This window comes from Vanacampus margaritifer, chromosome 4, assembly GCF_051991255.1.
Source record: "Vanacampus margaritifer isolate UIUO_Vmar chromosome 4, RoL_Vmar_1.0, whole genome shotgun sequence".
Taxonomy (NCBI): Eukaryota; Metazoa; Chordata; class Actinopteri; order Syngnathiformes; family Syngnathidae; genus Vanacampus; species Vanacampus margaritifer.
Genome location: NC_135435.1, coordinates 24947386 through 24974614, shown reverse-complemented (window position 1 = coordinate 24974614; position 27229 = coordinate 24947386). Strand labels below are relative to the sequence as shown.

At 38.1% G+C, this 27229-nt stretch overlaps 1 protein-coding gene across 2 annotated transcripts in view; it reads left to right on the top strand.

Annotated features, from left to right (window-relative positions):
- adcy7 (adenylate cyclase 7) overlaps positions 1–27229 on the top strand; it is a 54160-nt gene that overhangs the window by 6737 nt on the left and 20194 nt on the right. The window contains exons 2-13 of one of the 2 annotated variants that reach the window (XM_077562903.1): positions 13258–13750; positions 15441–15638; positions 16613–16777; positions 17592–17741; positions 18485–18645; positions 21728–21839; positions 22149–22276; positions 22759–22917; positions 23750–23882; positions 25238–25426; positions 25549–25592; positions 25813–25872. In XM_077562903.1, the coding sequence (XP_077419029.1) occupies positions 13586–13750; positions 15441–15638; positions 16613–16777; positions 17592–17741; positions 18485–18645; positions 21728–21839; positions 22149–22276; positions 22759–22917; positions 23750–23882; positions 25238–25426; positions 25549–25592; positions 25813–25872 (1664 nt within the window). In that variant the 5' untranslated portion in view covers positions 13258–13585. The remainder of the gene's footprint in view (positions 1–13257; positions 13751–15440; positions 15639–16612; positions 16778–17591; positions 17742–18484; positions 18646–21727; positions 21840–22148; positions 22277–22758; positions 22918–23749; positions 23883–25237; positions 25427–25548; positions 25593–25812; positions 25873–27229) is intronic. The other variant, XM_077562904.1, reaches the window with a different exon arrangement.

The following is a 27229-nucleotide window of genomic DNA, read 5'->3' as shown; positions in this document are numbered from 1 at the left end:
TGATACTGTTGGCTAATGCTAATCTATGCTAACAATGCAGCTCTGCTTACCTGTTGGCTTTGACATGATAGTATTGTGGATAAGTGGTATAGAAAATGGATGAATGATTTTGCTTACATGTGTAAACTTCATCCAGCCTAGCTACCAAATCATGGGCCGATTTCCATGACAATGGGGGTGGAGCTTGTTGATTGGACAGTCTAGCATCTTCTACAGAGCCCAGAGTGCGACTTTATGTATCTGTTACATATGAACCCTTCACCAAACATACTGTAAAACGCGGAATTTACAAATGTCTCAATACTTTTGCTAATTTTCCAAGCATGATACGCGGAACGGTTTGACCCGAGAACTCTATGTTGGAACTAGATCTCATTGTTTCCCAATTGTCCTCCAGTGTACTGCGCTGTTCCTTGCAAACGTGGAATTTCTTGCTTCCCTTTCACCAAATGTGGGTGTGAGGACCTAATAGTGCACTGGCTGCAGGTTCCTGTTTTTTTTTCTTTTTTTCTTCAGCCAAGCCGTCCTTGCAGCATGAATGGGGAAATGAGTCACGCGGTTGCCAAGGAAGTAAGAGCGTGTGCGGTCGACTGTTGCCGTTTGCCTTCAATCTCGCTCTCGGGGCTGTCAATTGTGCTCGTTAACTCTACCGGATGAAATTGGAAAGGTACAAAAAGAGTGACGAGAATGTGGTTTGTGTTCGTTCAAGTACGATGTCATACTGTATGTGCCTTTAAATGCGCTGTTAAGATTTAGTTCCTGTACGCCATGCTTTTTCCTACTCTTTATATTGGAGCCACGTGAATTTGGTTCTATGGTAACTGGATGCACCAAAAAATTCCACGGAGGAACCCATGTCCTAAATTGAACAGGAAGTCCTCCATTTTGGTTTGCAGCCATTTTTGGCAAATTTGGGTAATTTGCCCCAAATAAGACCCAATTGGAAACATGAACAGCACTCCAAATAAAGGCACACACAGACAAAGGTAAGATGGTATAAAATAATTTCAATAAAATCAATTTTGGGACATTTAAAATAGATTCTGAATTGTGGTAAATGAGAATCACGATTCTTATGAGAATCGATTTTGGGGGGGGGGGGGGGCACACACATTGTAAATAACAGGGCATGAACAAATTCCTACTCAGGAATTTGCCCAAATCTGAAGCAGATATTCCAGAGAGATGGGGGAGGCTTACTTGCCAAGATATATATATATATTTTATTTTTATTTTTTTGCCTAAGCCATCTAATGTGGCCGAAGCATGGTGTCAAAGTGTGATGACCATTTTGAAGATTTGCCAGAGGGAAAGTTTAGGGGAAAAAAAAAAATCCAGTCCTCGACACAGGTTTGACCAATCATCATGAAATTTGGTGGACTTGTCGATCATAACCGGACACACAAAAAAGTCTCAAGGACCAATGACCTAAGTGGAACTTTGTCAGCCATTTTGATTTGAAGCAGCCAAATTCCAGGACTTGATGGACTCCTATAGCTGTCGTATTTAATGTGCTGACTGTTTAAATGTCAGTGAAGAAGAATGTTTTGTTAAAGTTTTCCTGAAAACACAGCCTGTCCATTGAATAAGGCTTTTTATGATGGCTACAGTCTTTTCAGAACAGCTCGTTTGGGGCACCCTGGGCTATGGCAGTTGAACTTGGCTTCAGGCAACCGGGCTGAAAACTCCTCACGGCCACAGAAACCACTGGAAGGCTGCTGCGGCCTCCAGACATTCCTTAATGTTGGACTGCCCAAACAACTTCCACCTTCCTACACATTCCTTGGCTCTTGACAGCAAAACATAGAAGTTGGCCTTTCAAAGAAAACGTAACCCGATTCCTGCCACAAGCTGTAAGATTGGACAGGACCTCCATTGAAAGCACGCCGATATTCCGAAAGGTCTCAGGCTGGTACAGGAGCACACCTCATCAGCCATTTTAGTGAAGACAAGGATGCTATTATATGTGAATCCTCTGGCTCCACCCCCTCTCCAGTCAGCCATAACTCCCAGGAGTCATTTGAGGTAATGAGATCAGCCTGCTCTGGTGACTTCATAGCTCCTGCACAGATGACATCTATGAGGTCTGAATCCATACACTGAGCACTTCTGTGTCCCCCCACCCCCTTAATGTTTTGTAACTTACTGTTCAAGTAGCTTTACCAGTCGTCTACTGCTTTTAAACAGTCAAAATACTTTCCTATAGGATATAATGGAAATAAATAGGCATTGAACCGTTTGGGCACCGGACCGGGTTCCACTGCGTTAGCGTCGGATTTAAGCAGCTGCTATCAGATGATCTCGCTCGTATGTCGCAGAGAATCCGCTCTTAAAATATTTACATCAATTTAATCCGCTGTGCACGCATGCTATCAAATCCTCGTCGCTAACCTAATTTACACGCAGTCTGCATCTGTTATGGAGATGTTAAACGTGAGCCGTCCATTGTGGTGGGACGTGATGGAGCGAAAAAAGGCCAGTCCAAAGCTCATTTAGTGTTCCATCTTAAGTCTTTCACACAGAGATGTCCCAAATTAGCCGCAAGATTTGGCTTTGCCTTTTTTTTTTGGGGGGGGGGGGGGGGGGAGTCCAATTGCCAGTATGTTATGGGCACCTCATAATAAATAATAAATCAGAAGGCAGAATATTGTTAGGAGCATCTTGTACCACCATTATGCGTTTGTGCCATTTATTTAAAAAAAAAAAACCCCAGCAACCTTGAAAAAGGAAGGAGGGAAATAAAGTCATTTTGTTTTAGCGGGCATTGTGAACGTCTTTTTGCACACAAAACAATACATAGTTTATGGCAACGTTTAAAGATGATAGGGTTTTAAGTTCCATGTTGATTAAATGGATGTGATTACAAATGGAGGCTCCCAATTGTATTTAAATAGCGGGCAAATGGACTTTAATAAAATTAGGACTCATTTGTTGAGGTAATCGCACTGTGCCATCATCCCCATCAGAAGTATTACTTTAATCAAATGAGTCCACACACCCACACACAGTTTTGCAAGCAAATTGGTCATCTGTCATTTTTCTTGTTATATTGTGTAATACATACACAGTATTATATAATTCCCTTGTCAATCACTGCCGTCTAGCTCAGCTGAATCTTTATTTTATTGTGTGAATATTATTTGTTCTTTTTTTTCACATTCTATTCCTTCCACTCACAATTCTAACCATTTAAACTTTCAAGTAATCCAAATGCCAAGTCCTACCCTCAAATTCCACATTTCCCCCCCCATTTAAAAATGATGAGTTAAGGAGACATTCCAGTGATTCCACAAAAAGTTCCTCATGTTTCACATCCCAACTTCAAACAAAATGTCAGGCCATCTTGTGAACTTTTTTTCCCCTCCCAAATTCCCCATATTTTCCCTTAATAATGGTCCCAAATTAATATAGACGTTTCACCAATTTACCGCCTCCTTCCACATTTCTGGACCAGCTAAACCATTGCAACCATCCGGTTGCTAGGTAGAGTTAAAGATGCATTTTGAAAATAGATTTTTTTTTTTCTCCAAATGATGTTTTTCACAACTTAAGCCACTACTGCAGGACAGTTTGGTGTCACACTCTGGAAGTGAAAGCACATTTTTACTTGTGGGAACAAACTGGAAAAAGCACATCAGAGGAACATTGCAGAGACGGCGTCCTAAAAAACAAGTGAGATATCATAAATCGCTGCTTCGCTTTGTTATGATAACTCACCGCTGACAAGGCTGCAGTCACCGCCTCCATGCCACAAGTACTGTCCCACCACATTTGAGCTTTTAACCTTTAAGCGAAACACAACTACTGACTTTCCGGATTATTATTTTTTGCATAGTTAGCTGTAATGATGTCATATCATAAATCACCTAATGTAATGATACTATGAGTGGGATTTTGTTATTTTTATTTTTGTTTGTCAATTAAGTATTTTTTTTTTTTTGGAGGGTGTGGGAGAGGTCATAATCTTTTTTTCTTTTTTTTTAGGAAAATAAAGTAGAAAATGTTAACAAGAGTAAAGTAGTGTTTTATGGTAATTTAGTTGTGTTCTTAAAGGAATAAAGTCATCTTTTTCAGCTGTTGTATTTCAAGGGAAATTAGTTATTTTATCACACTGACTGATATACATTGTTTGTTGTTGTATATTTAAATTTGGAAAGAATATTTATTATTTTGTTTGTGTGTTATGTTTGAGCTTATGTACAGCACTTTGTTACAGCTGCGGTTGTTTTTAGTGCTGCTGTATAATCAAGCTTGAGTTGTGCTGTTATGTTAGCATATCATAATTCACAGAATGTTCAATTGTGCTCTGGGACTGGTCGTGACTACCGTTTTTAATCACCATCATTGTAACAACCTGGGATTTATATAGTGCCTTTCATTGGAATTTAGAGCCAAGGATTTTTTTTGTAGAAGTGAGTTATATTTTCAAGGACAAAAAGCAGCAATATTATAAGAAGTCAGATTTTTTTCTTTTCTTTTGTGGATAGAGTTGCATCTTATGGGCTGGGTGAAGTCTTCATCTTACAGGACACAAAAGTCTTGCTTTTTATGAGGAGGTGGTATTTTTTAAATAGAAAAAGTAAGAACAAGTTATTAAGACTAAAGTTGCTTTGGATTTTCACGGTGGCCAACTGGTCAACGTCTTCATCACATTTCAACAGTCGTGCGTTCAAATCCGGGCTCCGGCCCTGTGCATGTTCTCCCTGTGTCTGCGTAGGTTTGTCTATCTGTGCCCTGCGATTGGCTGGCAACCAGTTTAGGGTGTACCCATCGCACCCGTGACCCGCCCGAGCGAGTATTGTCCACTTGCAATGTCTCATTGAACTCGGGAAGAATGAAAAGAAGGCATAGGAAGACCATATATGGACGTGTCTCAAAATGTAGCAGATTTGTGGCATTTTGTTGTCAAATTTTTTTTTTTATTCGTCTTTGTAGTTAGTGACTAGTCAAATTCATGAAATGATGTGCTGCCTCTCATACAATACAGTTTACAAGACTGGTAGCAAAATCAGAATCGCGTTTATTGCCACCGTAAACAATACAAGAAAATTTCAGCAAAGGAAGGATGCAACGCTGCCTCATCTTTACTAAATGTACGTATGATGTAAATAAGCTTCTTTAATCAAGGCAGTGTGTGATGTGTTGGTACGGGCCCGAAAATTTGAAGATGTCAGAAGTGGGAATGAGTCAAGTCTTCAAGAATCACGCAAGTTACTTTGATAAAAATCCAACAAGTCATCGCGGTGTTTGATTTAGTTCCCAAAATTGCCGACTTAAATCTGGCTCTACTCGAGTCCCCCACCTCCATACTAGTGTCGTGGTCGTTTCTTTCCAAGTGGAAGCAAAGTCTTGTCCTGAAGTGGTCCAATCCGCGTCTTGCCCCAGGCCACCGACGCCCTCTCTTTCTTCAAAGTCTCCTGGAGCCCTCGTCCACGTTCTTTGCTGGCGTTGAGTTGCACCGCCATGGCCGCCAGCTCTTCCTCCAGCCTCTTCTGGTTGTCCCTGGACTTGATGTGGAACAGTTTGATATCCTTGAGGAGGTCTTCCCTTTCGCGCCTCCGTCGGGCTCCCGCCCGCCGCCTCTCCTCCTCCAAACACTTGGCCGCCTCCTCTCGCCGTAATTTCCCCTCCGTCTTGGTGTCGTTCCTCTCGACCTGGAGCTGATTGGTCAGGTACTCAACCTGCTCCCACAGGGGCTTGTTGTCCTTCTCTTTTTGCTCCAGCTCGGCCGAGAGCTCCTGCACCCTCTGGCCCTGGAGCTCCAATCTCACGTTCACCATCCAAAGCTGGTCATTCAGGCCGTTAACCTGCTTCACCAGAGTACCGAAAAAGGCGCTGACCGCCACTTGTATTGCCATCCTGTAGATATTAACCACACCTTCCCACAGACTGGAAAGCTTTTTGCGGAACGGCATGCTCTGGCGGCAGCACCCTGCTTGTCGCGTTTGCTTCCCGACATACCAGGTCGGGTCGTCTGCTGCGTAAAGGCCTGCAAGTCGGCTTTGAAGTCCTTCTTAAGGAACTTTGTGAAGTCATAGAATGACAGAATGTCACCGTGGCAACGATGTTTGAGAACGTGGCCGCGCCAGTGCCTTGAAGAGTTTTCAAGCCTTGCAATGACATTTGTATTATTATCATTAAGACTCGACAACTGTGCGGTGTAAAGGACACTATTCATGAAGAATCATGCGCATGTACATTCGAAATAAAATCATCTCTTAAGGCTTTTATTTTTTTTGAGTCATTTTGCAAGAAGACGATGATGTCCAGCCAAGTTCTGTGCCTCTGTTGTTAAGGCGGCAACCGGAGCTACAGCTATTTGTAACACCAGCACTTAAGAGGTTTTCTCCTTAAATTTTCCCTTTCCTTTTAGTATTTGTCCAAATACAGTTGAATAAGACAAATGTGAAACCAAAATAGTAGAAATGACTATTATCATACAGTTTTACAAAGAATATATTCTGGCAAATTCATACTATACTCATTCAACACGGCCAAAAAGAGCTTGGCATTTTTAACTAATTTGCTCTCAAAAACGTGTAAATACGTTCTATTTTAAATGTTTAAGTGTCCCAAAGACTTATTTATACGTTATTTATGGGTTTTTATTTTATTTTATAGAGCATACAGAAGGCTTTGATGCAGCCTCAACTACAGAGAACGGTTGAGGAAATGGTAGCTGTTACAAAAACGGCCAGCAGGCGGAAGCAGAGCAAAAGAGATCAACCAGGGCAATGTTGACAAAAGCCAATTTACCCACAGTTCTATACATATTTGTGAATAATGATGATACTTAGCTATATTCGAATGCAAAACATCAACAACAAACAGCAATCTTTCTTTTGGTAGGTTTTATGTTTTTATAGCAATAGAACACAATATTCTGTGGGCCTTGTAAAATCAGTCAAAAAACAGCCGGGAGCGAACGGGGTTTGCTTCAGTGAAATTGGCAGGGAGTGAATGAGTTAATAACTGGAACAAAATAAATGTGTTTTGTTTCCGTCATTCCCTTGTCACCTTTTGATCATTTGTCCTTGGCTTGTTAAGTCGCGTATCGGTATAAGCGGTGCATAATACGCAGTTTGTTTTGTGAGCGTGCAATTGTTTTTCAATTTCAAACAGCATTTGAGAAGGAAATGGCCCCGACTTAATTCAGTCAGGCCTATTTCAATATCGAATTTGTCTCTCGGCTGGTATGCTTAGACCCCATTCTCTTATGTCCTAAAATCAATAATTCCATCGTTGACTCAACAACTGTCACTTAGTGGTCACGTGGCTGCAGTGAGTGAGGCAAAGGCTGAACCACTTAAGCATCAACGCGGTTTTCCGTCTTGCATGTTGGTCATTATTATTATTATTATTATGATTATTATGATGCACGCTGGCATTTGAAATCAACACTGATGCAGCATTGCGATAACATTGTTAGTGGTTCAACGAGGCTAATTCAATACCAGTACAGAGAGCTGGGAGAGGAACATGGTAAAAGGACAGGGGGCTTAATCGAATCTGCCCGCTGCATTGCTGCACTTCCATCAGTCATCTGCTGATGCAAATACATTAGCGAAAAACTAGAACCTAACCCACATGGTCAAAGCAGCCATTTTCTGTCAACTGGCTCGACTGAGAAGCATGGTGTACTATTGGTCGACCTCACGCTTCTGAGGTTCCAGGTTTTAGTTTTGGCCCCGGTCTTTCTGTTTGTATGTTGCATTTCCCTAAAAAAGATAAAATGTCCCATGTTTCATAATTGTGAAAATATAAAGTATTGTAAGTAACAAAATAGACATGACACCCACCACCGCCAACTAACCGTTAATGTTGAACTTTCCATAAAAGAAAAGCAGTTTTTCCATTTTGTTTTTGGATCCCAGACGGTCATCTTTAAACTAAAGTACATACGTACCCATCCGTGGTTTCTGGTGTACGGTTACACCCGTAGTAGCACCAGAGAATCTAACTGTATTAAATCATGTGTGCACTAAAAGAGACGTGAGGAGGTTTGAGGTATTTGTTCACGTCTGCCTTTTTTAACGACGTTGTGTCGAGCCCTTTTGAAGGTAGCTCAGCACAGGCTGAGAAATGTGTCTCTAGGCTTTCCCTTCCAGAGGTCGCCCTTTGTCTCTTATTGAATGCCAACACAAAGAGATGCTATAAAAGCAGCAATGTGCTTTTAGCAATAGGAGCTGCTTGGCCATTTTGCTTTTGCTGCATAAGGAGTTAAAATAAATGAGTAAATAAATACCCTAGCTGAGGTTTGGCTAAAGATTTGACCACATGGTATATTATCAATCCCTGAATAAGGAAAATCTGGTCACTCAACAGACACTAACAGATTGGCCTTTGTTTCTATGGTGATAGTTTCAAATCATTGTGAAGTATTTCTGAGATTTCACCTTGACCAGTAGCCTACCAGCTACTCTACAAAAATTAAAAAACAGATCACAAGTCACAATTTTTTTTTAATCACTTTTCTCAAACACGACCATTTTATGTCTTACTAGATTGCCTTATAAATGTTATTGATCGACAAAATTAAATGAACGTGTTCCCATATCTGCGACCGTGAATCTTCATGTGTGTGGTCAGACAGTTCACCTCATGGTCCGTAAGTAGTCCTCAAAAAAACCTGTCAAACCCACAACTTTAGAATTGTGAGGCTGGTGCACAAAGCACTATTTTACAGAGCTGCCCGGATCTTGGCTTACAAAACAAACTCGCCGCTATTTCTTATAGCGTTCACACAAAGCAGAAAATTCTCACGTTTCACCCGGGAAAAGAGTAGACACACAATTTATTGTCTCTTTTATTCTCTCTCTCTCGCTCTCTTACTCTCTCCCTCTCTCTTTTTATTTTTTATTTATTTAATTTTTTTTACGCCTAACGGAACAGCGTCTCCGACAGTGAGTGCTTGCTGACGTTCCTCGGCTTTGTTTTCAGGGTACGGTGACGCCAGTCGGCAAGACAGCGACGCCATCGTCCCCCATTGCCAAGCTTTGAAATGACCCGACTGCCCATTCATCCCCTCACAGTCAGTACGTCATAGGCCCTGGCTGTTCTTTCTTCTTGAATGGTGGGGCCATGGTAACGTTAGACTTGTGGCAGTAAAAACACCTGTCCTTGCTTTTTCCACATCTTTTGTTCGTGTTTTGGGGGACAGGATTTTTTTTCTTTTTTTCTTTTTTTGTGTAATGCAATTGGAGACATACTTACTGCATATAAGTAACAATGCTATTCTTAGGAAAGCTAGCCTTGGTACAAGAACTTGCCTGCTCGGATGAGAGTGAAAGACAACCACAAGAGCCTCTTGCGTTCGATTCAGTCCCCTGAGCATGCAGTATGAAATAATACGATGATTGTACATCATTTGAATGATTTCATAATTTTCTCAGGAAACCTATAACTACAAAGCCTGTGGCCAAAATTTGTCTGACTAACCTGGTGTAAGTACATTTTTTACACACAGTGTATGAAATGGACATACTGCTAAAGACAAGAAAACCTCGACCCCATATCGTTGGATTAGCCTAGCATTCAAGTATGTGCCGTTTATCAGTAGCTAACTCTTATCTGTAATAACACAATAGGTCTTCTTACCTTTTAGCTTAGACATGGTGGTGCTTATTTGTTTTCAGTCTGATGCTAGAAAAAAAAAAAGCAGCCTATCAACCAAGTCATGGGTGCGCGCTACTGTAAATTAGCCACACTGTTACCATATCTACTATCCTGTGAAATTCAGGATGGCTCATTCAGACACGTTTATGGGAAGTAGGCAGCTCACAAACGATTCATTTGGTCGTACAGTATAATTTTAGACTTTTTTAAAAAAAAAAAAAAATTATGGAGAGCTCAGTATTGTTCATTCGATTTGACATGTCATCATTGCTCCCCTTTTTTATTTTTTATTAATTTTATTTATATATATATATATATATATATATATATATATATATAGTATATATATTTTTTTTTTCTGCGAGCGTGTGTGTATTCATTAGTTCACCTAAAACCTATTTAAAAAAAAAAAAACATACTAATAATATAATATAATAATAAATTGCCAAATGCAGAAACATCAATGTAAGTTATCACGATGTGGTGGCTCTCGCTAACAGGCAGAATTAAGTAACCAGAATTAGGTTAAAAAATTCTATATACGTAGACCATGTTTCTATAAATTTTGATATTTGGTTTTTATTTGAGGCAGATATTTTTTCCATTAAAATGTGATTTATGAGGAGGTTAGACCATTGGTCGATATTCAGAGTTTGCTTATTTTTCCAGTTAACAAGAATTGTTTTTTTTTGCGATAGTAAGGGCTACAAGTGTAGATTGAAATTGTTTATGTGGTAAGTCAGTTGTTGTTAGGTCACCTAGCATACACAAGTTTGGAGATAAAGGTATCCTACAGTCCAAAATAGCGGAAAGTTTTTCTAAGACTTTAGTCCAGAAATACAAAACCGGAGTACATAACCATAAAGCATGAACATAAGTGTCTGTAGTGTTTTGTAAACACTGGAGGCAAATGTCGGAGTCTGAGAGTCCCATTTTCTTCATCATATATTGAGTAATGTATGTTCTGTGAATAATTTTATATTGGATAAGTTGTAAATTTGTGTCTTTTGTCATTTTAAATGCGTTTTCACAAACTTAAATCCAAAAGTCAGATTCCGGTGCTATAGACAAGTCTGTCTCCCATTTCGAGATGGGTAAAGACATTTTATCAGTATATGAAAGTAACTCATATATTTTTGAATTTTTTTTTGTTGTTGTCGGAGAAAGCTTGTTAATATCTTTAGCTAAAACAGGCGGTTGGAGCGTACCCCGAAGTGTTGGAATTTTTTTCTTTATCATATTTTTAACTTGTAGATAATGTAAAAAAATTCCGTTTTTTATTTTGTATTTTTGGAGCAAGGATGTATATGATATAAACATAATATATGTATAATTTTAGACTTGATGGATGGCAAAAGGTGTGGACAAAGCTCCACTATCATTTACTGATTTCATAGGAAAAAGCTGTCTTTGAAACGTCAGCACTGACATTGAAATGAACGTTCCCATGGATGCGACCATAAAGACGCATATATTTATATGTATGCCTGTCTTGTTTCTTCAGGAGTTTATGGTGACATTTGCAAATAAACAGTTACGCCGCTGTCATGTACAGTCACTTTTAAAGTACATTAGACGTGACATTCAGTGGGTGAATAATTCCTGCATTTTAAAGAGCCAGGAAGCCTATTTCACACAATGTCGTCCTAAAAAATTAGCTGCATCAGAGCCGTAAGAAAACAGCTAGCATTTCTTTGCCTGTTCCTTTTATGGAAAACACAACGAAAGGGGGGGATACACTGTAACTACATTATATAAATGCAGAGGTCACATTTCTTGCACATGACAAAAAATTGCTTTTATAAAATGTCGGGTGTTAAAATTGACTTCCTTTCTTACGTTGCCATCGGCATGGTCTGCTTTTATACCAGTCTCGTACCTCGTTTGGGTGCTCCACTACATGATCGTCCCTCCCTTTTTATGGCACCTAGCATCTGTTGCTATGCGAAGGACAAACATGTCTTACACATATGAGCAGCTGGCGGAAATGAGCTTTCTATTGACAGTGGCACAAAGTCCACCTTTTGTCTCTGGTAAGCTTGCAACCTGGTTGCCGCGTTCTGAAAATAAGGCTAAACTAGCTGGAAATGCACAGTTCACGATCACAAATAGTTAGCCGGTTACAGTTCGGGTTAGTTCACTTTTTTTCTTTTTTTTTAACATTCTTAATTGTTTGAAGAGTAACATTACCAAAACTTTAACCCTATGAAGCCAAAAGACATTTTAAGCACTCAGTTTCATGAGTATAATATTTACCCCCCCATTAAAACCCTGACGTATATAATTTGACACTTGCATTGCATGGACAGTCCATTAGAGGGCAGTATCACCCAGCTGATGGCTTTTCCAGCGACCTTGCAAGATCGCCCCAATTGAAATAGGAAAATTGAAACACCTATACTTATTAATAATGGGAAATTATTCTTTCAGATTTTTGCGAACAAAAATATGCTTGATATGTATGTTTATTATATTTTTTGACAGTTCTAAATGTAAGAATTTAAAGCATTGTGACCGGATGTATCAAATTATGGCACCAATCAAAAGTCATATGTGGAAGTTGATTTTCCAAAAAAAAGAAACGTTTTTTGTTTGTTCAAAAGGACCAATAAATGCTCTATTTACAAAGAATCTGAATTTTTCTCTCATATATTTCATGGTTCAGTCTTTATATAGGGTTAAAAATAAAAGGCTCTACCTTAAATTTCATAACATTCCCTACTTTAAAAAACTGCCCATGATAACGATGGAGTCAGCTGTATGTTCTGCGAGACTAGCAGTATATGTTTTAAGGAAAGGTTTGGTAGCGTAAATATGTTGGCGTAGGGGGGGGCACAGTATTATCAGGAACAGTGGCGTTTTTTCCCGTAAGCTTTATTGATTAGCATGTTAGTGATTCACTTTGTCCATTGAGTGACATCATTACAGGCCCACTGGTGGGTGGGAAGATGACATACTCATGTCAGAAGTCAAATATTATCATCGGGGTTTATAGCTTTTTGTCTTTGTCAGGTCAGCCGGGGGGGGGGACGTATAAAGTCACGTGTGTTGGCATGCCGCTCCTATAGGACATCATTCCATTCCTGCGTATTCCATTGTTTGTGTAATGCTCCCAATAAAGGGCACTCATTGGGCAGCATCACCCATTATTATTGCGGCTGTTTTCTGTGAGCCTTGTGGTTAACAAGGACTAGCAAACCCGTCCGTGCTTGTGTGTAAATAAACATGTTTATCATTCATTTCCAAATGAAACATTGAGGCTAATGCTAATACACTTGCCATAAATAACCCCAAAATGAAATGCATATAAAAGTGTGATTATCGTGCGGCTCCTGAACACTGTAAACGTCTCTTACCATGTACCATGCGCTCTTGCTTCAATGTTTTCCTGCTTCTTACCCACAATTCCACAGAACAATGACACAACGGACCAAGGTCATTTGGCAACGCACCTTCAAAATAAAACGTCTATAACATTAAAAACCCTTTTAAGTCTCCTTTTTATTGACTACTTATATTCTTATAAATATACTGCCACCTACTGTAGGGGATGTAGAATTACACTTTATTCCAGTAAGGAAGTTTGTAAAATACGGCTTTAAGTGTGAAATATGTACTAATTTACCTGTCTCTTCCATCCAGGTGCAATGGTGGTACTGCATCAGCAGCATGAAGCCGCCGACCTTGTCGCTGCATCGCTAGCCCGATCCCGGTGCTAATGACCCCTTTTGATGCCCTCGTCAGCTTCTGCTTTTCATCTCCTCCCCTTCCTCCAGTCGCCCTTCCTGCTGTGCATCTTTGACCCTCCAAGAGCCTTCCTTATTTCTCCAGAGAGCTGCAGCTGGCAGAGAAGAAGTAGACAGGAGAATATTCAAGATGCCAGGGATAAACTTCACTGGAGTGTCATGAGTTGGCAAGGACCACAGTTTTATTTATTTTTTTAAATAGCAATCTTTTACCGCACTCGGCCATGCCGACCAAGGGGAAATACTTGTTGAATGACCAGGAGCTGAAGAACGAGGCGCTCTACCGCAAGTTCTCATGCATCAGTCAGTACCAGCCCCTGGTGCTCCTGCTGGGCCTTTCCATGCTCTCCTGCGGGGTCCTCCTGGTCCTCTTCTTCGCCCTTGGACTGGTGAGTTCATATTTCTACACATGTCGATTTTTTTACTTCTTTACAGAAACTTCACATATGATGAGATAATAGTATTCTAAACTAGCTAGGTTTTTAGTCTCAACAAAACAACAGCAAATAGGTAAGTTTCTCAGCAAATAACAGATGTCCTCAAAAGAAAATGTAACAAATGTGCGGGGGTTCACTGTACTCCAGATGGACGACACAGTACACCACACACATTATTTGCTCAACTACAGATGGGGGCAGGCATCTGTTAGCGGGTAGGAGGACTCTTTGGTCTATTACTAAGAATGAGTACATCGCAAAATATGACAAGTGAAATTGGACTTTCTTAGGAAAATGCAAAGAAATAATGCATAATCAGTAAACATGGAGGCACACAACTTTGGAGTGACCACAGTGTCAGAGTTTACGAGAATGTTAGTCATCACTAACATAACGTAAATGCTAAATGGTCTTTAATTACTGCACGGTGAAATCATTTATAACGTGACAAGATCCCAGACTGTTTATGTACCTTGGAGGTGCTGCTGTTTTGGTTAGTAACCAAATTTGAATGGGCTCTTAACACTTTGTCAGTCTAGGAAAGGAGGCATTTAGTTTATTCATTTATGGAAGGTGTTTGAGTTATTCATAGCTATTGTTTGTCTGTCTGTCTGTATGTCTGTCTCTAACTAGCTATCTCTAGCTATCTAGCTAGCTTGCTCTATCTATCGATTTTAAGCAATCATATGTTACGGTTTTTACTGTAGTATAATAAGGTTATAAAATTGCATTAAGTGTTAAGAAGAATTGGTCCCCAAAAAATGTCCAGCAATGTAGCTTGTGGCCTTTCATTTAGCTGCCAGTACAATTAATTAATTAATTAATTAATTCACACTGCAGGGATTGTTGTTTTCTCCCCCTGCTTGTCAAGTCTCAGTCAGGAGCGGCGAATAATGTGGGGCCTTTTTTTAAAAAAAAAAAGAAGAAAAAAAAAAAGTTGCCGTGGCAACAAGAAAGCTCCAAATACCATGCGCTGATGGCCTTCCCCATGCAAAGATCTATTACCCATGCTTGGAGCTGTCTCTTTTTAACCCCTTGCTTTCCCTACATACTCACACACGGTCTCTTACAAACCACATGGTTACACTTGCATTGAAACGGGGAATTCAAGTTCAAAAGATCCTGTTACAAGTAGTTTTTTTTTTCAAAACGATCAACATTTTTAAATCAGCCCCATCCATTAAAACAAGTATGTAACAAAGAAAAGTTGAGTTTTTTTTTTTTTTTACGATTAAAAGAAAAAGAACAAGAAAATGAAAGTTGGTTGTATTCTTCTTCTCTCACTCCAAAGTCAGCTGCAATAGGGTCCAGCTCATCTGTCACTCTAATGAGAACACGCACTATGGGTAGTTTATGTAAGGGTTTGCGTAAGTCTGAAAGCAATACAAAGTATCTATATTTCATTTCATGTATTGTCCTTTGGGGAGATGTATTAGTAGCTTGTTGTGCTTATTACATGATGTTTTCTTTTCAGCATTTGAATGGATCTTTACCTCCTCAAAGCCATTAGGAGTCTAGTCACACTCCACTATTGATTTTGCAGCCGCTCTTGACTGCTGAGTGCTCTTACATAAGAATGTCTGCAACTATCGTTTTTGTCCTTATGCTTGCGAGGTGTTCATTTGTCTGTGAACTTTTTCAGGACGCCCAGGAGCACTGCGCCTTTGTGAGCGTGGTAAGCGGCGGGCTGTGCGTCTTTCTGGCCGTCTTTGTGCTGGTGTGCACCGAAATGCTGTCCCAACGTTGGCGCCGTCCGCTGGGCCTGTTGGTGTGGGCGGCCCACCTCACCATGGGCTTTACCTTCATCTTCAGCGGGCCCGCCGTCCTACCGTGGGACCAGGTGAAGCCCCCACTTGCACATAAAAAGTCATCAAATGAGGAACGTGATGAGTTCATATATATATATATATATATATATATATATATATATATATATATATATATATATATATATATATATATATATATAAAATTTTACTGAGGGAGGGGGGGGTTACACCACACACAAAAGTTCTAGTGTTTTGCAAAAAAAGTAGCGATATTACAAGAAAATTTCAGTTTATATTAATGAAATATTGCAAGAAAAAACACAATTTTACGAGCAAGATAGATGTCATAATTTTGAAAAAATAAGTTTACTAATTGTACTAGAATAATGCAGTGTTCTTGCGAGAGACTTGTTTTTTTTCTCTCAATAATATTCAAGAAAAACATTTTTATCAGACAAAGTCTCTCACTACTACTACTAAAAAAAGTTTTTGCTAGAAAACTGTACCAATAGAACAAGAAAATGTCATTTTATAAATAAAAATGTAGCGTTATTGCAAGAAAATGACTTAATGAGAAAAAGTCTGAAATGTTCAACAATAATGATTTTGCAAGAAGACATGAAGATACTAGTAAGACATCATAATATTAAGAAAAATACATTTAAAAACTAATAATAGTAATATAATATATAGTATAGTAATAATATAAAAGTCCCACACATTAAAAAAACAGTAAGTTATAATAATAATAATGATGAGCTTCAATGACAAGAAAAAAATAATGGAATTTAGTAAATTTGCAGAATTTTAATGGCAAGAGGTTATTTTGTGAGAGTTATGTATTACTTTACAAAAATCTTAATATCACGGGAAAAGGCTTCCAATTTTACAAGAACACCATATCACAAGAAAACATTTCATAATTGCTATGAAAAAAGAAAGATAGAAAAGGCAGGAAAATTTAACTTTGGCACATTTCTTGAAACAAGAACACAAAAAATTCTACAGAAAACAACCTTTTTTTTCTCACCCTTTTCCCCTTTAGGTGCCATTCTTCCTGTTCATCATCTTCACCGTGTACACCATGCTGCCGTTCCCGTGGTGGTACGCGGTGGCGCTGAGCGTGGTCTCGTCGCTGTCCCACATTGTGGCGCTCACGCTGCACCTCACCGTGTACAGCGACATGCCCACGCCGAACCTTACCAACCAGGTGACCCATTACAACAACCTATCATCTAAAGTCTGGAACATTTTTTAACATATTAAGCAGTCATATATAATATATTCTACTGGAGAATCAGCTCCTCTCTGGAATTCTCAGTACAGCAGTAATATTATATATCTGCCTATGAGGATTGCATTGTTGTTATTATCACAATCTGTGTTCCGATATCCGTTGCTTAAAACTCTGCCACATACATGCCAATTGTTAACTCATTCACTGCCATTAACGGCTATAGACGTCAAAAATTCATTTGAACTATTTCTATTAGTTTAACATTTTTTCCCCCCACTTTTGTTAATAAGAGTATGTAAACCTAGAGTTTTTTTTTTATTGTACATTTAAAACAGATATAAAATTTGTAATTAATCAAGAGTTAACTAGTGAAGTCATGCGATTAATTACGATTAAAAAATGTAATCACCTGACGCCCCTAATTTTTTTAATGTTTTTTTTTTTACATTTAGATTTTTAATTGTAATTAATCGCATGACTTCAATAGTTAACTCACGATTAATCACAAATTTTATATCTGTTCTAAATGTAAAAAAAAAAAAATTCTAGGTTTTCATACTCTTGTTAACAAAAGTGGAAAAAATGTTAAACTACTAGATATAGTTGAAATGAATTTTTGACGTCTATAGCCGTCAATGGCTGTGAATGAGTGAACCTGTTTACCTATGTTGACAGTTAATGAATTCACTTCAAATTTCTTACAGAAAAATGTAATCGAAAAAAGCCACCATACATTATTCTAATGATCCCGCTTGCTTCCGCTGTGTTTTTGTGCATTTGTGTGTAGCTGCTGTCCAATGCGGTGGTGTTCCTTTGTGGCAGCGTGGTGGGAGCATTTCACAAGGTCCTCATGGAGAAAACCCTCAGGCAGACCTTTCAGGACACGCTGCGGTGCCTCAGCATGCGCATGAAGCTGGAGATCGAGAAGAGACAACAGGTTCGTTTAGCTCCATATGGCCGCTCCATGCTTCAATCCAGTCCAGCCAGCATCTACCTTGCATTTGCTTACCGGCTACAAAATGCATTCCAAAATGAATAATGATAATAATAGTAGTTGTAATAATAACAATACGTTTCCCCCTTCTGCACTTGTGATTAGATTTGACTGCTTTGAATGTGTCTCACTGAGCAAACATGCAGTTTAAATGAAGAGCATTGTTACTATGGTCCTCTTCATCTTCATCATGGTTCACTTTGATCTCCGGGAAGCTCCATCCTTGGCCGGCCCCCAGTTGACCTCGCTTGAGGATGTTTATCGTTGTGACGAGCCCAGTCCGCGCTAATTAAATTTTTCTGCCTGCACTGGAGTCTTCTTTTGAAATATTTTCCTATTTTTGCCAACAACACTATTACCAGCGTGGGATCTTATACGTGCATTTGTGGACAGGGTGTGTGTGTGTGTGGATGTCCTTGTGTGCATGCGTGTCTGTCTGTGTGTGTTTGTGTGAGAGGGAGATGATGTGAGGATGCCTGAGGGTCAGACACACACACCGTGTCGCACAAATGTTATTTTATGCATGACCCCATTGGGAAAAATGGATTTTACAAAATTTACAACAAGTCCAAACTTCAGCCCATTTATTAGTTAAACAGCGATAAGTGATGTCACACTTTGAAAACCGCCGTCCAACATCATGCAAGTTGTACACGGGAAACATGATTTTTATTTTTTTTTTGCAGGAGAACCTGCTGCAGTCTGTGCTGCCAGTCTACATCTCCATGAAGATGAAGCTGGCCATCATGGAGCGCTTGCAGGACTGCAAAGACAAGGAGGAGCAACAGCGGCTGGTGAAAGACAACAACTTCCACAGCCTCTACGTCAAACGGCACGAAAACGTCAGGTATCAAACACAAATGACACTTGGCGTCGCTGTCCTGTGAAAAACACTTACATGTATGTCCTTTTTTTTTTTTTAAAAAATTACCTATTTATTTTTTATGTTTTTGGGATGTCTGCATTCAGTTTCATCCTATAAATGTAAACATGTAAAAAAATAAAAAGCAAAAAATGGAAATATGTGTTTTCACAGGATAGCATTGTTATGCTAATGTTTGCATGCCTTTGTTATGGTTGGCTGTAAACAAACCAGTGATTTATTTATTTTTTTGCTCTGGGTGTAACAGATTTCAGATTTTTATTTTTATTTTTATTTTCACACACAGAACATGCGCTTTAGCCACACCTCTGGCAGGTGGATGTCTTTTTTGTTGGCACTACATCAAACTTAACTTATCTGAAACAGCAAAATGCCAACAGGAATATCGGCACAGCACCAAATTAAAAAGCCGGAACGCTAGCACTATTCCCAGCAGTCTCTCCTAGATTCTCAGATGGAGCCAAAACCAGAAGAAATTCCATTGATGTTTGTGTAGCGTCATAATTTACACTGTTCAAACTGTTACTGTTCGTTTCCTAAAAAGAAAACATCGTGATGTTGCGGTTTCCTAAAAATTAGGTCAACTATTATTGCACTTTCCAACAAAGAAGCATGTCCCTAAAAAAAAAAAGAACCTCGGCCTACTATATTTTCACGTTCCTAAAAAAATATGATGCTGCACTTTCCTCTAAAGAAGACACACTTAATGAAGTTGCGCTTTCTGTGAATAATTAGGTTGTTTAAGGCACTCCAGTTATCCAACTATTTGTATGAAGGCCGTTGCAAATAAAGACGCTTTTCCATGTGAACGTTACTTGATCAAATTGAGCCATGAGGCAGATTTCTGTCTGAGTGACGGATTAGTTTGCTTCCAGACAACTGACCCACATACATACCACAATTGTCCTGGATCAGCCTGCAAGCAATCGCATTATTATTTTCTGACGAATGCTGAGAAAGATGAGCTCTTTACCATGCTTCATTCATGGAAACACACAATTAGGACTGACTGGTCACTATAACCAAAATCCATCCATTCATTTTCTATAGTGCTTTTCCTGGCCTAACCAACGGATTGACTTTACAGTACTTTTTATCCTTTCCAATGGGAAATGAGTGACTATATGTACTGTATTCCTTCTAGGCTTGTCTTTCTTTATGTTCACCAGCTGATTGATCACCATTGAAAGAGCACTCTCAATCCTGTGTTTGTGACAGACATTGCGTCTGCGTGGGATTGTGACACTTTGTGTTTGTGTCAAGAGGAGGCTGCACAGGCATCAATCAGGCTGTCTCGCAGTGAGGAGGTGTTGAGCGAAACGCCGCAACCCTGACCCTATCCCTATAATTACTCCGGTCGAAGCAGTCATTGCGGCTTTTGTGGCTCTCCTTCAAGCACCTGGCCTATTATGTCCAAGACATTATGGGCAAGGAGAGGTGATGTGCCTCCCTCTCCAGCTGACAGCTAGTTCAATATAGCCTATACACAGTGGAGAATATGGAAAGTATTCACAACGCTTCACTTTTTCCACATTTTATGTTTCAGCCTTATTCCAAAATAGGAAAAAAAAAATCTTGCTACTAATTCGACACATGACACAACATAATGACAATGCAAAAAAGGGATTTTTGGGGCAAGTGTGTGTGTGTGTATGTGTATGTATATATATATATATATATATATATATATTAATGTGTATATATATATATATATATATATATATATATATATATATATATATATATATATATATATATATATATATATATATATATATATATATATATATATATATATATATATATATATATATATATATATTAATGTATGTAATTGTATTTGTTCTAATTTAACATATGTATTTTTGGTATGATTATTATTATTATTTTTTTTTTTCACATTTTATGTTACAGCCTTATTCCAAAAAGGAAAAAAAAAAAACACATCTTTCTACTAATTCAACACATGACACAACATAATGACAATGCAAAAAAGGGATTTTTTTGGGGCAAATTAATTTTATTTATATATATATATATATATATATATATATATATATATATATATATATATATATATATATATATATATATATATATATTTAAAAAATCTTAAAAAATAAATTATGAAATAATGTTTCACATGTACATTAAGTATTTGCAGGTTTTGTTAAAAACTGATCATCCTTGAAAGGTCCCTACATCTTAATTGTCCAAATTGGAGTCCACCTGTGGTGAATTTTCATATTAATATTAATAATGTCAAAAAAAAAATCATTATTTTATTTAATGTATGTGATTGTATTTGTTCTAATTTAACATATGTATTTTTGGTATGATTATTTATTTTTTTTATTTTTTCCACATTTTATGTTACAGACTTATTCCAAAAAGGAATAAATAAAAAAAACATCTTTCTACTAATTCAACACATGACACAACATAATGACAATGCAAAAAAGGGATTTTTTGGGGCAAATTTATTTTATTTATATATATATATATATATATATATATATATATATATATATATATATATATATATATATATTTAAAAAATAAATTATGAAATAATGTTTCACATTCACTTGTTAAAAGTTAAAAAATTATCATCCTTGAAAGGTCCCTACATCTTAATTGGAGTCCACCTGTGGTGAAGTTTCATATCAATATTAATAAGGTCATTTTTTCATTTAATGTATGTAATTGTATTTGTTCTAATTTAACATATGTATTTTTGGTATGATTCATTTTAATGAAAGTATATTTTCACTTTTCCTCTTTATTCACTGGTATAAACAAAAAATAAAAACGATTTCGTTCGCCAAGTGAGGTCCACTGATGTCTATCGTCTATCCCACGACAGAAGAAAATGTCATCCTTTTTGTCAAAAGTATTGAAAGTTGGAGAGAGAAATTTTGTGCGATATTCGAGTATTTCCACCCCCCACATTTTGCTGGAATTCTGAACACACTTTTGCCTTAAAAGGCGTTAAACTTCCAAGGTTGGCTATCCTATAGGTTTTGACGTGTCTTCTTCCTTGCAGTATTCTCTACGCCGACATTGTGGGCTTCACTCGATTGGCCAGCGACTGTTCCCCCAAGGAGCTTGTCGTCATGCTCAACGAACTGTTTGGAAAGTTTGACCAAATTGCCAAGGTCAGTTGACATTTACTAATTTAAGTGTTGTTTTCCTGTTTGTTTTGACACCAGTCATAACGAAAGTGGTGATATAACCAATGTATCATTTAGTCTTAGGCATCCCCCAATAATAGACGCCCTTTATTGTGGAACATATCTTCAATTTTGTTCAAATATGTTTGGCAAGCATGTTGGAGTGGTTTATATATTTAAAAAAATATATATACTGTATTTATATGGTGTGTTTATATCGCAGATTTTCATTTAGGAAAATGTGCCCTGCAATGAACTCTATACTCTTCGTGCACGTACTGTACGTCTTTCCAGGAAAACGAGTGCATGAGGATCAAGATCCTGGGTGACTGCTATTACTGTGTATCGGGCCTGCCGGTGTCGCTGCCCAAACACGCCAAGAACTGTGTGAAAATGGGTCTGGACATGTGCGAAGCCATTAAGTGAGTTAGCCTAATATTCAAATGACTGCATTCATAACAACAATAACAAGAAAACAGAATCCAGAGTCAAACATATTTTTTAATTAATTTCAATGGATTACTTCAATTTAATATGAGGAAATTGAGTTTTGAGTTTGGCTGCTAAAAATGTTCAACTGTAAGTCAAGATGTTGGGCTTTCAGGAGAATTTTCAGGATTAACCTTAAAATGCACTATAACCTATACAGGTGACCTTAACTTGACCTTTTTAAAATGTCAATGTGCATGTCCAAAACTTCAGTGTTTCAGTACTTTTTGCACAATTTGCTTTTCTCTATAATAGCTGAAAGGCAACATTCACAGCAGGTTGTTGACCCATAAATGTTATGGAACTATAAATGTCCTTCTCTGAGGGAGGTTGTGCAAAAAGTACTGAAAGATTGACCAGTTGGACATTAGTAGTAGTGATGTCTATAGCCTTGTTATGGTTCAATGTGTGGCAGGCAGGTACGAGAGGCCACCGGCGTAGACATAAACATGAGAGTGGGCGTGCACTCGGGCAACGTTCTGTGCGGCGTGATCGGCCTGCGCAAGTGGCAGTTTGACGTGTGGTCACATGATGTGACACTAGCCAATCACATGGAGTCAGGGGGCCTTCCGGGGTAAGTGCAAGTTAGTAATATGGAGCTCTTTTGTTGTCATGTAAATGTGGAATGTCATTAAGAAGAGACATCAACTTGCAGTGGCAGTGCACTACTTGGTTTCAACCATAAAAATCGAAAAGATTTTGTTTTACAGATACATATACCTATATGTTAATTGAATATAAAGTTTTCCCAATGGCAATCAAGGAAATGTAGATGCACATATTAGTATTCAATGCAATTAATTAATGAAATGTTTTTCGTTGTTACTTATTTGCTTTTAGCTAAAAATAAAATAAGAAAATAACTTTGATTTTTTTGGTTTTGTTTCATACAGTTACCCCCAAAAAACGTTGTATACACTCCAGGAAAAAAGCTCAAAATTAATAATGTAGTACCCAAAAAATTGCAATTTTCTTTGCGGGAATTTTTTGGGGGATTCCAACAATAAAATCAATTAAATATTTTTTTTAATTTTTTTTTTTTTTACTGTATGAATAAAAAAAACTTCATATTGTGTCAAACAAAAAGATATTTTCCTTTTTTATACAATAAAAAAGGCAATATATATATATTTTTTTTTCATTTTATTTGTTTTCGTAAAATACTAAATACAAAAAACAAATATTTTTGGTGATTTTTTTGTTTGTTTCATACAATGCAAAAAAATATTGATAGAAGTTATTCATACGACATAAAAAAACAAGTTTTACTTGAGAGCCACAATACTCTTTGCTTGCCATTTTTTGTTGTTGTCGTGTGATGGCACCATTTACTAATACTAAATATCAACTCTGGGCTAAAACCAGTGTCAAAAACCTCAAACCGAGCATCATTATGGTCATTATAGACGCGTGCACATCACCGAGGCGACTCTGAAGCACTTGAACAAAGCGTACGAGGTGGAAGAGGGCGAGGGGCAACTCCGGGATCAATACCTCAAGGAGCTCAACGTCAGAACCTACCTCGTTATTGACCCTCGGGTGAGTTTACGACCTTCTGTGGCACTTGAAAAGGTACTTGATGCTTGTTATGCATGCACTTGAAAACATATCTTTTAAAATGACTTCAGATGATGTGTAGGTGTATGGAAGATTAATTTGAATCTACGGCTCACTGTAAATGTCAAATACAGCAGTACATTGACTTCCGAGTGCTCAAAGTGAAGTGCAAAAGAAAATGGTAGCAATTAAGAAAACACTGTTTATTTCTCTGTGTTCTATTTGTTTATGTTTTATGACTATGGCGTGGCAAGAGAACTTCTGCCGCAATGGAAAGGCGCCTTGAATTGAAAAATGTGCTATACGCGAGTGGCGGCCCTGTGACGTCAGAATAAAATGAATAAATCAGGGGTGTCGGGCGATTACATTTTTTTAGTCGTAATTAATCGCATGATTTCAATAGTTAACTGATGATTAATCACAAATTTTATATGTGTTCTAAATGTACAATAAAAATGTTCATACTCTCATTAACATAAAAGTGGAAAAAATGTTGAACTAATAGAAATATGGCTGCATATTTTAGTCATTGATAGAGTAATTTCATAATAATTCATAAAAGGTGTGTGAAATTGATTTGTGTTAAAGGAACTTTAAATTAACTCATTCACTGCCATTGATGCAAAAATTCATTTGAACTATTTCTACTAGTTTAACTTTTTTCCCACTTTTGTTAACATGAGTATGAAAACCTAGAAAAAAATATTGTACATTTAGAAAAGATATTGAGTTAACTATTGAAGTCATACAATTACAAATTTTAATCGCCTGATGCGATTTAAAAAAAGAAAAAAGAAAAGATTTTTAAAAATAAGGGGCATCAGGCGATTAAAATTTTTAATCGTAATTAATCTCATGAATTCACTAGTTAACTCACGATTAATCGCAAATTTTACATCTGTTCTAAATGTACAATAAAAAAATTCTAGGTTTTCTTACTCTTGTTAACAAAAGTGGAAAAACATTTTAAACTAATAGAAATAGTTAAAATTAATTTTTGACGTCTATAGTCGTCAATGGCAGTGAATGAGTTAATTCAGAATTAACAGACTAATTTGATACCCCTAAAATAAATAACTTAACAAAAAATAATTAAAAAAAAATTGCAACAATGAAAGGTACATCTTGTGTGATCTAAACAAGCAGCAAAAATCTTTGTTTTTACTTCCTGCTAGGCCGCTACGTCCAATATGGGCCAGCTGGCCAACGCAGCACCATCGTCTGCCCGTCCATCCACGCGACCCTTTCACACTGAGCGAGTGCAGTGTAAAAAGTGTTTTAGCAAAGTTATCTCCCACTGCATAACGTTTTAAAACGCGTCGTATCCCTCTGATGAGTCCAAAGATCCGACGCAGAGCGGCCGCAGCGTCCCTAAGCCTCGAGTGAACGACGGTTTGAAGATGCGAGCGTCCGTGCGCATGACGCGCTACTTGGAGTCCTGGGGGGCCGTCAAGCCCTTTGCCCACCTGCAGAGCCGAGAGGGCTTCTCCGTGGACCCCCTCGGCAACGGGAAGTCTCTCTCCAAGGTAAGCAGGACTCCAGAAACACTATTAATGATGAGTTACTTGTGATAATTGCCACCTTGCACAGTACTAGAAATAAACCATAGTTAAAAAAAAAAAAAATGAATTGCTTGCTTGTTTTTCAGGACATTCCATTGCGAACAGCACCCAGCTCCAAGATCACTGAGAGGTAAACAAAAAAAAAGTTAATTCCCTTATTTGCTGACTATTTTTGATCATGTATCGCAGCATCGTTGATGTCAACAATGCACATGCATTCCAAAGCCAGTCAGCCAGCTCTACTTGCCTCTTCATAGCGATTTTTGCCATAGATTGACATGACAACGACAGTTCCTGCTATGTTGGTGATGTGTTTTGTTTTATGACTTGTTGCACTCCTCCTATGACAGCTTTGATGAGTCACTAGAAGAGCGGTTCTCCTTGTCCACGCCCTCGGTCAGCAGCCATAAGTGAGTTTGGGCCTCTGGTACAGTGCAGGAGTTCTCAACCTGAAATCAAGAAAACACGTAGTTTTGGGGAAAAAGAGCTCAGACTGATTAATGGATTAATGGTTGATTTAATGTATTACCACAAATAGTGGCCCAAGGGGCTTTTATTTATAAATTTTGGGATACAGTGTTCCCTCTCATTTGAGTTAAAATGTGTTTATAGCATATGGCAGGTGTAATATTATATTAAAAGTATTTTTCTAAATGGATCTGGAACTTATCTTCCATGTTGAAAACCACATTGAGACGTTTGCTGTTCATCTCTTTGTAAGCGAACAGCAAATTGTCCAAAAAATACTGAAACCTTGAAACAGACACAGGCACATTTAAAAATGTAGATGATTGCGCATTAAACAGCAAAAATCCACAAGTAATTGATGCCCACCCAAAAAAAAGAAGGAATTTCTGATAGATGCCACTAGATGGCACCGTAGCAGTATTTTAATATTAAACATGGATTGGGCCTGAAAGCGAAAACGATAAACAGGCGAATGTAGGATATTTTCTTAGGCTTTATGTGCTTCGGCTCATTAAAAGTTGCGAAACCGTACATTATTTGAGGTAATACATTAAAAAGAATGTAATAATTAACTCATTTGCTCCCAAAAACGTATAAATACGTTCTATTTCAAATATTACCATGCTCCCAAAGACGTATTTATAAGTGTTTTATGTTTTTTCATGCGAGAGCATACAGAAGGCTTTGATGCAGCCTCAGAACGGAAGAAAAAGCTTGAAGCAATGGTAGTTTTACAAAAACGGCCAGCAGGTGGCAGCAGAGTATAAGAGATCAACCAGGGCCATGTTGCAAAAAGCTGTTTTAAACTGATGAAATTGCTGCAAAATGGAAATGGATAGAATTTTTTTTTTACTGATGAAAGAAAAGACTAATCTTTATTTTGGTAGGTTCCATGTTTTTATAGCAATAGAGCACGATATTTGGTGGCCGAGAACAAAGGCGGGTTGCTTCAGTGAAAATGTCCGGGAGTGAATGAGTTAATTTGAGACTTTGACTTGAAGCTGAGTGAGAACTACAATCTGGGCGGCAAGTTCTAACATCCCAACACTAACCTCGGCAGGGCCGCTGCACTCTTCATCCTACTGACCACGAGACACGGCTAACCTCCTTTCAGGATCACACAGACGTGCTCTCCTGAGTTCTAACCGGGGCGCGGCATCTATGTATCTGCTGTGTACATCTGTGCGACCTCTTCCTTCCTCCCAGATAGCTTCAGGGGGCTTTCCATAGCCCCCTGAAACCTCATCTAGCTCACAGCATCCGGTTAATTCCCCCCCCCCTTTCTGTGTGCACCACAAG